Raw genomic sequence first — 14,400 nt, forward strand, 5'->3', positions numbered from 1 at the left:
CATCGAGGCTCCATGAGCAGCTATGCTGACTCAGACCAGCCTGGGATGGGGTGCGGGGGGTGCTGGTAGGATTTGAACCCAGGTGGGTCCAAGTCCAGCCCTTCACACCCACCCTGAACCTGGGCACACCCCCCTCTCTGGCCCCCGCACTGCCTCGGCCCACGAGTTCAGCCACAGCCCCCCACCCCCGCTGGGGCAGTCACACCCAAGCGACCAGCAGCACTAACTCCTCCCGGTGTCACTCCCCCATCTGTCATCTGTGTGAAACCACACGGGGCTTGGGGCCCCCAGAGGGGTCACTGCAGGTGGGGAGAGGGTCTCGGTGATGTGCCGGGACCACATGCCCAGGCCAGGTGCTTAGTCGCTCAGTCGTGTCCGACTCTTTGTGACCCCACGGACTGTAGCCCACCAGGCTCCTCTGTCCACAGGGATTCTCCAGGCAAGAATACTGGAGTGGGTTGCCATGCCGGGCTCCAGGGTCTCTTCCCTACCCAGGGATCGAACCCAGGTCTCCCGCATTGCAGGCAGATTCTTTACCATCTGAGCCACCAGGGAAGCCCCTGGCACTAAAGGGCCTGGGTCAGGGTCTCCCTAGAGCTGTCGGGCCGGGGTTCCCAGTTAAGTCACCCATCCCATTGGTTGATGGAGAGGAGGCCCAGGGCGGTGACCTCAGAGTGGCCAGGTCATAGCCGCAGTGCCGCCCTGGTCTGGTACTTATGGTGTCTGCCAGAGGTGGCGCCAACCCAGGGTGGGGGCCCACTTGAGGCCCCCTGGGCCTGGAACCCTGCTTGCTGGCAACACGGCTCCTGTGTCCTGGCCAGACCCTCGGGATGGGTGTCTGGGTGGCCAAGGGGAGGTGGGGTCAGGTGAGATCTCAGAGCGGCGGTACTTTAGCAAAACCGACATCAGCACTGGAAAAAAAGCTGTCGGTGGGCATGGGGCCCTCCCGGAGCTCCGCCAGCCAGCACCCACAGCCTTCTGGGCTCTCCAGACATCAGTTCTGTTCCCTCCCAATCCTGAAAGCTCAGAAAACTCTCCGAGAAAGTGAAAAGCAAGAGGTGGCTCAGATCCACCTGCGGCAAGACCCACGTCTGTGGACAATGCCTGTTCGGCTGCCCTCACCTGCCCGTCCAGAGCCCCGTACCTGCGCCCCGCTCCGTAGGACAGTGGGCACCGGATGGCCGCTCCTGGCTCCTCGCTGGTGGGCCCCGCAGGCCGTCTCCGCCGCCCACAGCCCGTTGGACTGCACAGCGGCCGCCACCGCCCCCTGCTTCCTGCCCCACTTCCTCCCTGCATCTGGGCCCGGCGAGAGGCAGGCCTGAGCTGCTGCGCCGCCTCCCAGGGCTGGTTGATCATTAGCTCTGGCCTGGGCCAGCTCCAGGCCCTGACCCGCTTGCCTGCTGCCTGGTGCCCAGGCTCAGAGGTGGAGGTCAGGGGCCACCCAGGCTCCCGCCTCGGCTGGCAGGACTGGGGAAGTCGGACATCTGCCCTGCCAACCTCAGCACTGCCCTGGAAAACACTTACGGCACACACACACACACGTGCACACATTTACATGCACACACACATACTTATACACAAACATTTGTGTACACGTGCACGCACACACAAATGCATATTCGTACATGCACATGTTCACACACATGTGCACACATACACATGTTTGCATACAGACATTCGTGCACATGTGTGTGCACAAACAGATGGGCACACATACATGCACACGTGTGTGCAATACACATGTGTGCACGTGCATGCACAGATACACGTGCACCCTTGTGTCCACACACGTGTACACAGACAGACACGTGGTTTCTCCCTACTGCTGCCCTACCCGGTGACACGATCAATGGGAACACATCCTGGGGAGGCCTGGGGGTCTGCCTATAAGCTCTCCTTCCTTCCTGGTCTTCTCACCGGCTCCAGGCCCGACCTGGGTTTGAGAGCAGGGGTTTGAGCTCGGGGGGCAGGGCTGGGTTTCCCGGCTGTCCGACAAGCAGCAAGAACTGAACTGGGGTCAGCCCCGGCCCTACCCTCCCATCGGCTCTCAGGCCCTCACAGAGGCAGGGGGTGGGCTCTGGTTGCTGGCCCCAGCTCAAACCCAGGAGGCCACCTTCTCCACCCCAAGCTTGGGAGAGGCATGGTTTGGCTTTCTGACCAGGAACAATATCTAAGTTAAGTGCTAATGTGCCCATTTCACAGACAGGGAAACTGAGGCTCAGGAGATGATGTGGTCCAAGGCTGGTGACTAGAGGGTGAATGGGGAACCAGGTCTGACAGACACTGAGATCCCCTGAGCACGGTGTCTAACCCTGGCACCGCTGGTGTGCGGGGCACTCGCTGTTTGTCCTGGGGTCTGGGCAGCATCCCTGGCCTCTGTCACTAGAAGTTGCCCCAAGGTGACAACCACGCCTGTCTCCAGGCACTTGCTCCTTGGGGGCAGTCTCATTCAGGCTGAGATCCGCTCTGAGCCCAAAGCGGGCTGTTTCTGGTTGCCCCCCTCCCACGCCATCCACCTTTATCCAATCACCTCCTGGCGTTATGCATGGTCACCCCAAAGTCACAACTTCCCCTCCCCAGTGGGCCAGAGCTCAAGCGTGAGGGGAACAGCTGGAGACACCATGGGTGTGTGGCTGCCTCATACTGGAAAGGTCCCTGCCGCGGGCCAGTGTGAAGCCTCAGCCCCTCAATGGGCAGTGCTGGCCACTGGGGGGACCCCAGCAGGCCCGGGCCCAGCGCTCCGGCCCCTCACACCCCCAGCCCAGCCCAGCCCCAGGCCACACACCGCCGACATGCTTGGTGACCCCAAGGCTGGAGGCAGAGGCTCCAGGGGCCGTTTTCACAGCCCCCCTGACGCCAGGTGGAATAGCAGGGGAGGGTTTCACATCAGCCGTGGGCCCTGGGGGCCAGGAGGCCCCAGAGCAGAGCGGGCAGCTGTTCCCCCAGCAGCTCGCCTCAGGGAGCATGGCCTGTCGGAGCCCTGCCAACCTCTCTCCTCCCCTCTCCTGCCCTCTCCATGGAGCAGGAACAGCAATCTTTCTAGCTGTGACGGTCGCGATGTGAGTGTCCAGGGAATGCCGTGACAAAGTACCCCAGACTGGGCTTCTTAAAACGGCAGAGGTTTATTCTCTCGCAGCTCTGGGGCCGCAGTCAGTCAAGGTGCCGGCAGGGCCAAGCTCCCTCTGGCTCCGGGGAGCCCCCTTCCCACCTCCCCCAGCTCCTGTGTCTCCAGACTGTCCTGGGCCTGTGGTCACGTCACCCCACCCTCTGCCTCTGCCATCACGCGGCCTCTCCGTGTGTCTCCCTTGCTCCCGCTTGGAAGGACGCCCCGCACTGTCTCCGGGGCCCTGCAAGTCATCCGGGTGGATCTCACTTTGAGATCCTTACACAGATTGATTACATCAAGACCCTTTTTCCAAATAAGGGTGTGTTCAGAGGTTCTGATGGATGTACCTGCGGAGGCTGCCCTCCTGCCCAGAGTGCTAGACGCGCACGGGAGTGGGGAACAGGCTGGGGACATGAGTTAGTGTTTGGGGCACCTGCCTGCCTGACCACAGTGCTCTCCCTGCGGGCTGCCTGACCTCAGCAACCTGCAGTCTTCCAAGACCCCGCTCTCCTGCCCACCCCTCGGGCCCCGTCACGCCCCGAAGGCCCTCCTCATCCGCCCTCTTCCTCATGACACCGGCCTGTCGACCTCCCCAGCCCGCCTGCCTCCCCTTCATGGGCCTGGCACAGTGATGCCCCCCAGCCCACCCCCTTGCAAGGTACCTGCTGCAGCGGTCTCAGCCCTGGAGAAGTTGGGCTTTCCTTGCACTCGCCTCTGCTGGGACGGCTCTCCTGGGCGGGCCTGCCTCCTCCATCCATGCCCACTCTGCCCTGCACGGGGACCTCTGGATACGCCTTTGTCCCCATCATCTGTCCCCGGCCTTGACTCCCCCTCCTCCCCCAGAGGACAGAGCTCCAGGCCCATTGTCTCCAGCCAGGCTGCCCCTCAGCTCTGCAGGCACCGCCGTGGCAGGCCGCCACGTTCACCGATGCCGCCTGGAAGGCCGGAGTGGCTGTGCTGCTCACGGGCCGGCAGGGAGGCCCGGGCGGGGTCTGACCGTCTGCTCTAGCTCTGAGCTGTCACGAGGGCTAGTCTAGAGGCGAGAATCCTTCCACAGGGTGTCGGCTGTACTCAGGTGTCTTTGCATCTAACAAATCCCGGTACCCAAGCCTCTCCAGGGGCTGCTGCAAGGCAGAGAGTAGGGGACCAGGCTCCCCAGGCAGCGGGGAAGGATCAGGGTGTCAGGAAGTCCCCGACTCCACTGGCCCCTGGTCTGGGCTGGCCCTGGGCTCCATGGGGCCTCAGGGGCTGAGGAGAGGAGCTAGGCTTGGGCCCTGCACCCTCCGTTCTCTAAGCCACGGTGTGTCCTGGGTGCACCCCTATCCCGCTCCTCTCAGCCTCTCTCTGTGAAGCTGGGCTCCCCGGTTCCCCAGACAGCCCTCCAGAACCCCATGCTGTGCAAAACGCAAGCTTGCTCCTTCCCGCTCTGTTTTTCTGGAAACTCTGTTGAAAGAGGCCCCCGACGGCTCCACATCCATAAAAGGGTCTGGACTGGCTTCCTCTCCTGGCCATTGTGCCCCGCGGCGGCCCGAGACCCGCATCCTGTTCGCCTCTGCAGCTGTGCTCTTGGCTCAAGGCCGGGGGCTTTCCATGAGCCTCCCCCGCTGTGCCCAGCGTTCTTCCACTCCGCACAGGGCACCCCAACCCTGCACAGCACACCCTTATTCTGCACACTGCACCTTGACTCCTCAGAATATAGCTCAACTCTGCAAGAACACCCCAACCCTGCACAGCACACCCTAATTCTACATGTTGTACTCCAATTTCTCAGAATGTAACTCAACTCTGTAAGAATACACCAACTCTGCATATGGCACCCCAACTTGAGAGTGCACCCCAAGTCTGCAACTGCACCCGAATAGACTTCCAGAGGAAGAACGTGAGACTTTCAGGTGCGGGTCTTTCAAGTAAGGGGTCCCTCCTGGAGGTGGCCCCATAGGGCAACCCCACACAGCCTTGCATGTGAGAGGCTGGTCTCAACCCCAGCCCAGCCCCGCCTTCGGGTCCCTCCGAGGGAGCCTGTCACCCCCTGGGCCTCAGCTCCCCCGCTTCTGATGGGCGAGTTGGGCTTGGGGATCTCCGAGTGCCCCGCTAGGTCAGCAACTCTGACCCTTGCAGGGATTTACCATCACTGTGCAGTTATCACTTGCTTAAAAAATACTAGCTCCATGGATTGTGGCCACCCCAGTGTACTGCCACGATCCCACTGGAATGAGCGGCAAATGGACTTAAGAGACGCGGGACCTGCCCTGGACCACACAGCGCCCAGGACAATGCCAAGGCCTCCAGGGGAGCCAAGGCGGACCCCCGACTCCCTAAGGCATGAGACTCACACACAGTCAGAGGAAGAGCTCCCAAGAACTTCCTGTTGGAATGCTTACACCTGCTCCCTGGTGACCCAGCTGCAGCATCTCTTTAACCATCTCTGAGGGTCTGAGTGACCCCTGCCCACTTTAGCCTGCCTGGACTCTCCTCTGCCATCGTGGGCAGAAGTTCCTGACGAGCCCCCAGGACGGCTCCCGCCTGACCCCTGGACCACAGACACCGGCCTGGGCCCTAATCCTGAGCTAGGGGCCAGGGGCTGAGGGGTGCCCTGCCCTCTGTGCATGCTGCGTGCCAAGTAGCTCAGTGGTGTCCGACTCCTTGCGACCCCATGGACTGTAGCCTGCCAGGCTCCCCCGTCCATGGGATTCTCCAGGCAAGAATACTGGAGTGGGTTGCCATTCCCTTCTCCAGGGGGTCTTCCCAACCCAGGGATCCAATCAGAGTCTCTGACAGTCTCCTGCATTCGCAGATGGGTTCTCTACCACTTGGGCCAGCTGGGAAACCCCACCCCACCCTCTACCCTCTGCTTATCTTTTTAACTCGTGGGGCAAGTAGCAACAGTTGTGGTCCTACAAGGACAAAAAGCGATTTCTAATTCCGTCACACCGTCTCAGAACACTTCCAGTCCCCTGGGACTGTGTGGAACTATGTCAGCACTGTCTCAAGCCTGGAGGGGGACCCAGCCCAAGCCCCAGGCACAGCTGGGGCCCCCTGGACAGCCCAGGGAGCATGCGGTCCAGCCCATGGATCCCCCACTCCACCTGGTGATTGCTCTGCCCTTCAGAATTCAGAGCCACCCCTGCCACCAGCCGTCTTGGCTCCATCACCCCAGTTGCGCCTCCAGGTCCCCACACACGAGGGGGCTCAGACTAGTCGGGGTTACAGACTTGGAAGGAGACTGGGGCAGTGTCGTGCCGTCTGTACAGCCACAGAGAGGAGGCTAGAAGAGGAAGAAGAGGGTGAGAAATCCAGGAAGGCTTCCTGCAGGCGGAGGCTCCTCGGCTGAATTTGGAGGAAGAGGGACTAGGCAAAGAGAGGGTATAAAGGTCCTCCTGCGGAACGGGGCCAGTCAGAAGAGTACATGCGCCTGGCCTGATCCAGGTATGCAGCTTGTCAAGCCTCCCACGGCCACTTCCAGGGACTGCAGATGTCCGGGTGGGGGGTGGGGGCTGAGGGTTAATCTACAACAGGCCATAAAGGTAAACAGAGAATCCCGGGAATGCAGAGGCCCCCAGGGGAGGGGATGGGTGTGGGGTGGGAGGACATTACTACTCCCTGCTGGTTCACTCCAGCAGCCTGGGCAGGAGAAGCAAGCACACAAGTGACCCCAGAGCAAGGGGCGGCAGCTGCCTTCTATAAAGAGCCGGAGAATAACTAGGTTTGGCTTCTCGGGCCGTCAAGCTGTTATAACCCCAGAGCAAACTTGGGTGATAGGAAATGAGAGGGCCTGGCCATGCACCAAGAAAACCTTATTTGCAAATCTGGGGCGGGACTTGGCCCTGGCTGTGGGCCCTGCTCTAGAGAAGGGGTGGGGTGGGGATTCCTGGAAAAGCATCTCAGGACCACCCCGCTGATGCAGGAAGGAGTCAGCACAAAGGCACCCCCCTCCCCCACCCCCTCGACCCGGACGCCTGCCCGGAACCAGGATGTGTAATGTTCACTGTTAGGAGAGCAAGGGCCTCACTGGGGAGCGGGTGAAGCCATGACCAGACGGCTGAAGACCCTCTATGCTGGACGCCGGCTCAGGACAGTCCCTGGCGCGGCGTCCTGCCTCTCTCCCCCCTCTGGTTAGGATGGAACTGTTAAACTATCAAAGATCACCAAGAACCAGCCCTTAAGAAAGCTCCTAGGACTTCCCCGGGTGTCCAGTGGTTGACTCTATGCTCCCAATGCAGGGGGCCTGGGTTTGATCCCTGGTCAGGGAACTAGGGTCCTACATACCATACAGTGCAGCTGGAAAAAAAAAAGCAAAGAATGCTCCCAATAAAGACAGGTCAAGTAAGTCCCTCGGCCTTACAACTTACAAATGGGGACACTAAGGCTTGGGAAGAGAAAGCCCGTCACCCAGGGTCGCGGGAGGGAGTGGACCCAGCATTCCCGTCGTCTTCCCCGCCTTCCGAGGCCCGCGCATTCCTGAGCCCCACCCGGGTCTCCCCGGCAGTTCTCCTGAGATGCCCTTTCTGGCAGTTTCCCCTGCACGCCCAAGCCCCAGGTCAGAGTCTGGGATGGGGCGAGAAGCCTGGAGTTGTCCTGGAGCCTGGCACCCAGCTGCCGCTGGGCCCGCCGAAAGGGCTGAAAGGGCCCATGTGTGTGCCCAGCGGGGCTTGTCTGTGTTCGTTGTTTCTGGCCTGAGCGGCTGAGACCAGCACACATCAAAGCCGAGCAGACCTCCAGGCCCCGTGATTTCAGGAACCACTCTTTGCAAAACAAGGATATCGGGACCAAACAGGTTGTCCAGATGACTGGTGATCCCCCCCAGGCCGGGGGGGAAGCGCCTGCAGGAAGCGGTCAGCAGTTCCCCTGGACAGAAGACACCACCCCCGCTGGCCCCGGCTCAGGCTCTGTCCGGGCAGGCGTCGCCCTCTGCTCAGGAATCACTGATTCTGCTGCCCTATCTCCCCTCCTTAGCCTGTGAGCTGGCCAGGGCCTGGGACTCCTTCGCATTTGGAAGAGGGGTGCTCCCTCGTCAATGCCCTAAGTAACCTGACGTGGGCACTCAGAGGGAGTTGGTCAGAAAGGACCAGCCTACATGGGAGCACGACCCAGACTGGCACACCATCTTGTCACATCCATAGAGGTCAAGGCAGCCCCTTCCTTTAAAAAAGGAGGGATAAGGGGCCTTCCTGGTGGCTCAGTGGTAAAGAATCTGCCTGCCAGTGCAGGAGACGTGGGTTCCATACCTGGTCTGGGAAGATCCCACTTGCTGCAAAGCAACTAAGCCCGTGGGCCACGACTGCTGAGCCTGCGCTCTAGAGCCCGGGAACCACGACTGCTGAGCCTGCGCTCTAGAGCCCGGGAACCACGACTGCTGAGCCTGCGCTCTAGAGCCCGGGAACCACGACTGCTGAGCCTGCGCTCCAGAGCCCGGGAGCCACGACTGCTGAGCCTGCGCTCTAGAGCAGCAACTACAGAGCCCATGAGACACAACTACTGAGCTCACGTAAGACAGCTGAGCCCACGTGACGCAGCGACTGAGCGCACGTGCTCTAGAGCCCGTGCTCCACAGCAGAAGAAACCACTACAATAAGGAGCCCTTGCACCACAGTGTAGAGAAAAGCCCATAGCAATGAAGACCCAGCATGGCCATAAATAAATAAATAAAACGACTTTTTTAAAAAATGAGGGACGAGGTTCTGAGAGGCCACAAGGCTGGCAGTGGCCAGGTCTCTGAGGTCTCTCCCGTCAGAGGACAGGCTCGCCCTACTACCCTGGACCGTGTGGCCCCTGAGTGGTGGTGGGGGTTGGGAGGTGGGTCCCTGGAGGCGACAGGAGTCAGAGGCCCCAGACTGGGATACATGGTAAGGGCTTCTCCACTGCCATTTCCCCGGGAGCCTGGGGAGGTCGCTCAGTGATAAATGAGACCCCAGGGATACCCAGATCCCACAGGCCCTCACAAGGTCCAAAGCACCGGTATTCCTGAAGCAGGGTGCAGCAACCCCCTAGAAACCTGGACCTCCTGCCAGCCCAGGCACCAGGGGATGGATCTTGAACTTGGCTAAGCAAACATTAACCCAGCCCCAGCACACAATTTAGAGAGGCCTCCCCGGAGGGCAAGGGTCCTCCCAGCCATGACCCCCTCATGGAAATGGGGCACAGATCATTCACGGCAGGCTGAGCAGAGCAGGAGGGCTTGGGGGGAATTTTCGCAGGACTCCCCTGAGAGTCACTCTCAGCTGTGTCTGAAATGCAGGTGGGTGATGCCGCCTCGGTGGAGGGGGGCGGATTTCAGCCCCCATTTCATTCATTTGGCTGCTTCCCATCTCTCCCTTCCCAGCAAAACCTCCAGAGCCTCCCACCCCAGCCAGCTCTGCTTTCCCTCCTGAGCCTGGCCTGGCCCACTCCCCATTCCCCAAAGTAGCCCTCATCCAGGCTGCCAGCACTTTCCAGGATACTAAGTCCAATGGCTTTGTCCCCACCTGCAACTCACCGGCCCCTCAGCGGCCACTCTCTGCCCAGCTGACCACACCCTCCTCCCACTCACCCTCCACTCTGCTCTGTCTGCACTAGCCCTTAGGTGTGAGCACGAACAGAGAGGACTTCAGAGCCATCTGCCCGACTCAGATGGTCCAGGTGCCACTCAGCCCTGAGGGCGGAGCCAGGCCTTCCTCTCTGTGGGACTGGACAAGTGCCTCATGGCCCACCACCCACCCCTCCTTCCCCCATATCTCAGTAGTGGAACCACCAGCCACTTGGCACCTGGTCCTTGAGTTTCCCCGGACCTGTCACGTACAAGCCGCCCTGTTCTCCAAGCAGCTGGGGCCCTTGGGCTCCTGAGCCCGCTGTGACCCCACGTCCTCTGCGTTTGCAGTGCTGACCCCGACGTCCGTCTGTCTCCGAGTCTCCCTCCTGCATTGCCTGACGTGGACAAGCCAGCCCTTCCCCAGCCCGACGGCCCCGAGCACCTTTGGGCTGAAACCAGGTGCCACTAGATTAACACTCAGGATCCTCAAGGTTTCTGTCCAGGCAACCTGCAGCCGTTTGTTGAATGACTAACAAACTTGTGCCTGAACAGGAGCTGTGTGCGGGGGGCCTGCCCATTCCAGACACGCAGAAGGGGCAGCCCCCCAAGTTACCGCCTCTGATCAGGCAAAGCCCTGCAGGACACTGACCCCTATCTCCCGCTCATTTCCAGGCGCCCACTTTCTTCCTGGCTCTCCAGGGGGCAGCTGGGTGGGAGGGACTCACTCAGGTCTTATCCACGGGGCCACGCAGGCTCTGAGCAGTGGCCCTAGCTGCACCCTTCATACATCCAGCCACCCAGCTGCAGGTTTCACAGGCCGCATGGTGGGGAGGAGTGATCGGAGCACCCACTGATTTGGTGCCAATCCAGGTGGGAGCCCAGGGTCTCCCCTCACCGTGCAGGTGGGCACAGCCTCCACCTACCTCCCCACACAGAGCTCTTCTGCCTTCACAGAAGGCAGCTCTGTGGTCCCAGCCCCTCACACACCAGCCCTGTTGGTGCTGCGCTGACCCTGCATGCTACGAGCCAAGGTGGTGAACAGCACAGGTTCCATCCAGGTGGGAGCTGGGTGAGTCCCCTTCTCTGGCCTCCGTTGTCCGCCCTGGCCTGGGGCCCAGCACCCGCCTGGTGTGGGGAAGGGGGGCCCACAGAGGAGAGTGATGATCATCATCAGAGCCAGTGGGGCAGGGTCTGGCTGCTGGCAGACCAGCTCTGTGGTCCCAGCCCCACCCTGTGCCCGGCCCAGTGCTGGGCACTGGGGACCTGGCGGATGGGTGAATCAGACAGCCCTGCCTGCGGGAGCTCTCAGCCTAGTGGTAAAGACAGCCAAGGAAACAGTGACCGTGACAGAGGATGAGCAGGGAGGCCAGGGCCACCAAACAGCTCCCAAACTGCCCGGAGACAGCCAGGGAGGCTGCCTGGAGGAGGGGCTCCGAGCCAGGCCTTAGCATGTGAAATGCATTCCCTGGTGGGAAATGTAAGCAAGCCTGGGACATCTTACAGGCCCAGAAAGCAGGAAGTGAGATAGATAGATAGACAGACGACAGATGGGTGGATAGTTGCTAGATCTACAGGTCCCCACAATGACGGGACCAAGTCAAAGAGATGCAGGGAGGGGCCCACAAAGGAGACACAGAAGGGGCCCATAAAAGAGAGTGATGATTATCATCAAGGCCAGTGGGGGCAGGGTCCGGACAAGAGCTCACAACGGCCAAAGCTGGGACAATCTAAGGAACAAAATAAAGTTGGTATTGGATGATAACCCCAGGTATAAAAGTCTGGTGGGCTTCAGTCCATGGGGTCACAAAGAGTTGAACATGACTGGATGACTGAACAACATCAGCAATAAAAGGAATATCCCTAAGTCCATACCAATATAAATCAGATTGCCTAAGTAAATGGAGGAGAAAGAGGTGAATCTCCCATGTCACAGAGTTCCAAGTGATTTATGTGGCTGCTCCACCCCCCGGGAGGGGCATCTCCCTTCCCAGTCCTCAGGGGTGACTGGGCAGGTGACTTCCTTCTGGGGAGCATTTCATGGACATGGAAGAGAAGGGTAATTTCACTGGAGAAAGCCTGACAAGCACTACCTGGGCTTGGGGATCGAGGCCGACTTCAGCAGTGACAGGTCATGCCAACATCAGGCTCCCTCGCCAGGAAGGAATGAAATGGGCGTTCTACCTCTGTGGCCTTCCTCCCCCAAACCCATGACCCCAGTATTACCATGAGAAAAACTTCAGACAAACCCAAATTGAGGATGTACATGGGTGGGCTAGGGTGGCAAAGGTGAAGAGATTAACTCAGCTTGGTAGTCAGGAAAGGTTTCCTGGAGATGGTGACATGTGCTTAGGGGCTTGGCTTCCCTTGGTATGCGGATGACACCACCCTTACGGCAAAGAAAGCAAAGAAGAACTAAAGAGCCTCTTGATGAAGGTTGAAAGAGGAGAGGGAAAAAGCTGGCTTAAAACTCAACATTCAAAAAACAAAGATCATGGCATCCAATCCCATCACTTCATGGCAAACAGATCGGGAAACAATGGAAACAGTGACAGACTTTATTTTTTAGAGCTCCAAAATCACTGCAAATGGTGACTGGAGCCATGAAATTAAAAGATGCTTGCTCATTGGAAGCAAAGCTATGACCAACCTAGACAGCATATTAAAAAGCAGAGACCATACTTTTCTGACAAAGGTCTGTCTAGTCCAATCTATGGTTTTTCCATTAGTCATGTATGGATGTGAGAGTTGGACCAAAAAGAAGGCTGAGTGCCATAGAATTAATGCTTTTGAACTGTGGCATTGGAGAAGGCTCTTGAGAGCCCCTTGGACTGCAAGAAGATCCAACCAGTCCATCCTAAAGGAAATCAACCCTGAATATTCATTGGAAGGACTGATGCTGAAGCTGAAACTCCAATATTTTGGCCTCCTGATGCAAAGAGTTGACTCATTGGAAAAGACCCTGATACTTGAAAAGATTGAAGGCAGGAGGAGAAGGACGACAGAAGATGAGATGGTTGGTTGGCATCACCAACTCAATGGACACGAGTTTGAGCAACCTCTGGAAGTTGGTGATGGACAGGGAAGCCCGGTGTGCTGCAGTCCATGGGGTCGCAAAGAGTCAGACACGACTGAGCGATTGACCTGACTTGGCTTTCCTAGTGGCTCAGACTATAAAGAGTCCATAGGCAATGCAAGAGACCTGGGTTCAATCCCTAGGTCAGGAAGATCCCCTGGAGAAGAGAATGGCAACCTACTCCAGTATTCTTGCCTGGAGAATTAAAGGGGCAGAGGAGCCTGCTGGGCCCAGTCCATGGGGTCGCACAGAGTCAGACACAACAGAGTCACTGACACCTGGGGCTCCCAGGTGGTGCAGGGGTAAAAAAAAAAATCTACCTGCCAATGCAGGGGCCGCACGAGACGCAGTCTCTATCCCTGGGCTGGGAAGATCCCCTGGAGGAGGAAATGGTGACTCACTCGTGTTCTTGCCTGGAGAATCCCCGTGGACAGAGGAGCCTGGCGGGCTCCAGTCCATGGAGTCGCACAGGGTCGGACACCACTGAGTAGCCACAACCTGAACAGCCTTGGAGGATAGGTCAGAGCAGGCAAGGGAGGCTCGGGTGGATGTCCCAGCATGGCCAGAGGGCAGGGCAGGGTAGGGCGAGAGGAGGGAGGGCGGGTGGTACCCACAAGGAGCAGGGCTTGTGGTCCCTTACCAGGAAGGGGAAGGAAGGTGCCCACGAGCGGGGCCAAACGACAGGAGAGGGTGACTGGCCTCGTCACAGCATCCACGTTTGGGCAGCGGGGCCTGCAAAGAGGCCAAAGGCCCTCAGGGCTGGAGGCCCGGTGCAGCTCAAGGACTGGGACAGTGGGTTTGGCTCATGGGAGGCTGATTGTGTGTGTGCACGTGTGTGCACTCAGTCGTGTCCAGCTCTTCACGACCCCAAGGACTGCAACAGGAGGCCTTTGGGCTCCTGCCAAAGTAGACCCCCTACCCCAGAGTCTGGGTTTTAGATTCTCATCACAAACACAAGGGTCAGGCAGGCGAGGCCAGGGGGTTCCCGCCACATGAAACACACATTCCTGCTGGAGATGCAGGGACACAGCAGGCCTCTGCCTGGGGCCTCCCATCATCACCCACTGCACCCACGCCCGGTCAGGGAGCAGGAAGAAGGGAGCAGTCCGTGCATTACTGCGCTCGGCCATTTCTCATGGGGAGAGCTTGGCTCAAGCTGCTCCCATGCCCAGAATACCTTCCTTTCCCTGTGGCAGCCTGATGGACTCTTACACATTCTACCAAGCCCTGCTTGACCATCACCTCCTCTGGGAGCCCTCCCAGATTGCTGCCAGTTCCAGGAGAGAACAAGGAGGAACGGAACAAGCTGCTTCTTCCACTGCCCCTGCCTCCCGCGGGCACCGACCTTCTCCCTGCACACCCCTCACTGAGGGTCGGCTGCGAGTCTCCCCTTCCACCTGGTCCCTGCCTCAGAGCCAGCTGTGGCTCCTGACACGTGGTGGGGGCTCAGGCTCCATTAGCTTCCCTTGGCCTTTCCTTAGTGCCCTATTTTATCCCTGGAGGGCACTGGGGACACCACCTCACACTTCAGCATCTCGTCTCTTCAGGCTCCTCTGGGCTGGGACCAACTGTCAGATTTCCCATGTTTTTCATGACTTGGATAGTTCTGAGGATGGGCCAGGTACTTTTGCAGGCTGAACTTCAGCTGGGGTTTGTCTGCTGTTTATCTCAGTCCCTGTACTCTTAATTTTCAACAAACAAAATCCTCTGTGGGAT

The 14,400-nt window shown here is 59.2% G+C and overlaps 1 protein-coding gene across 5 annotated transcripts in view; it reads right to left on the bottom strand.

Moving 5' to 3' along the window:
* The window catches only part of SH3TC1 (SH3 domain and tetratricopeptide repeats 1), a 61,749-nt gene that overhangs the window by 38,378 nt on the left and 8,971 nt on the right, over window positions 1–14,400 (bottom strand). For 4 of the 5 annotated variants that reach the window (XM_006042996.4, XM_044945583.2, XM_044945584.2 and 1 more), the window contains exon 1: window positions 1,123–1,371. The exons of the other annotated variant lie outside the window; for it this stretch is intronic. In XM_006042996.4, the coding sequence (XP_006043058.4) occupies window positions 1,123–1,356 (234 nt within the window). In that variant the 5' untranslated portion in view covers window positions 1,357–1,371. Of the gene's footprint in view, window positions 1–1,122; window positions 1,372–14,400 lie in introns of those variants that run through there. 5 annotated transcript variants of the gene reach the window in all.

The sequence above is a fragment of the Bubalus bubalis genome, chromosome 7, assembly GCF_019923935.1.
Source record: "Bubalus bubalis isolate 160015118507 breed Murrah chromosome 7, NDDB_SH_1, whole genome shotgun sequence".
Lineage (NCBI taxonomy): Eukaryota > Metazoa > Chordata > Mammalia > Artiodactyla > Bovidae > Bubalus > Bubalus bubalis.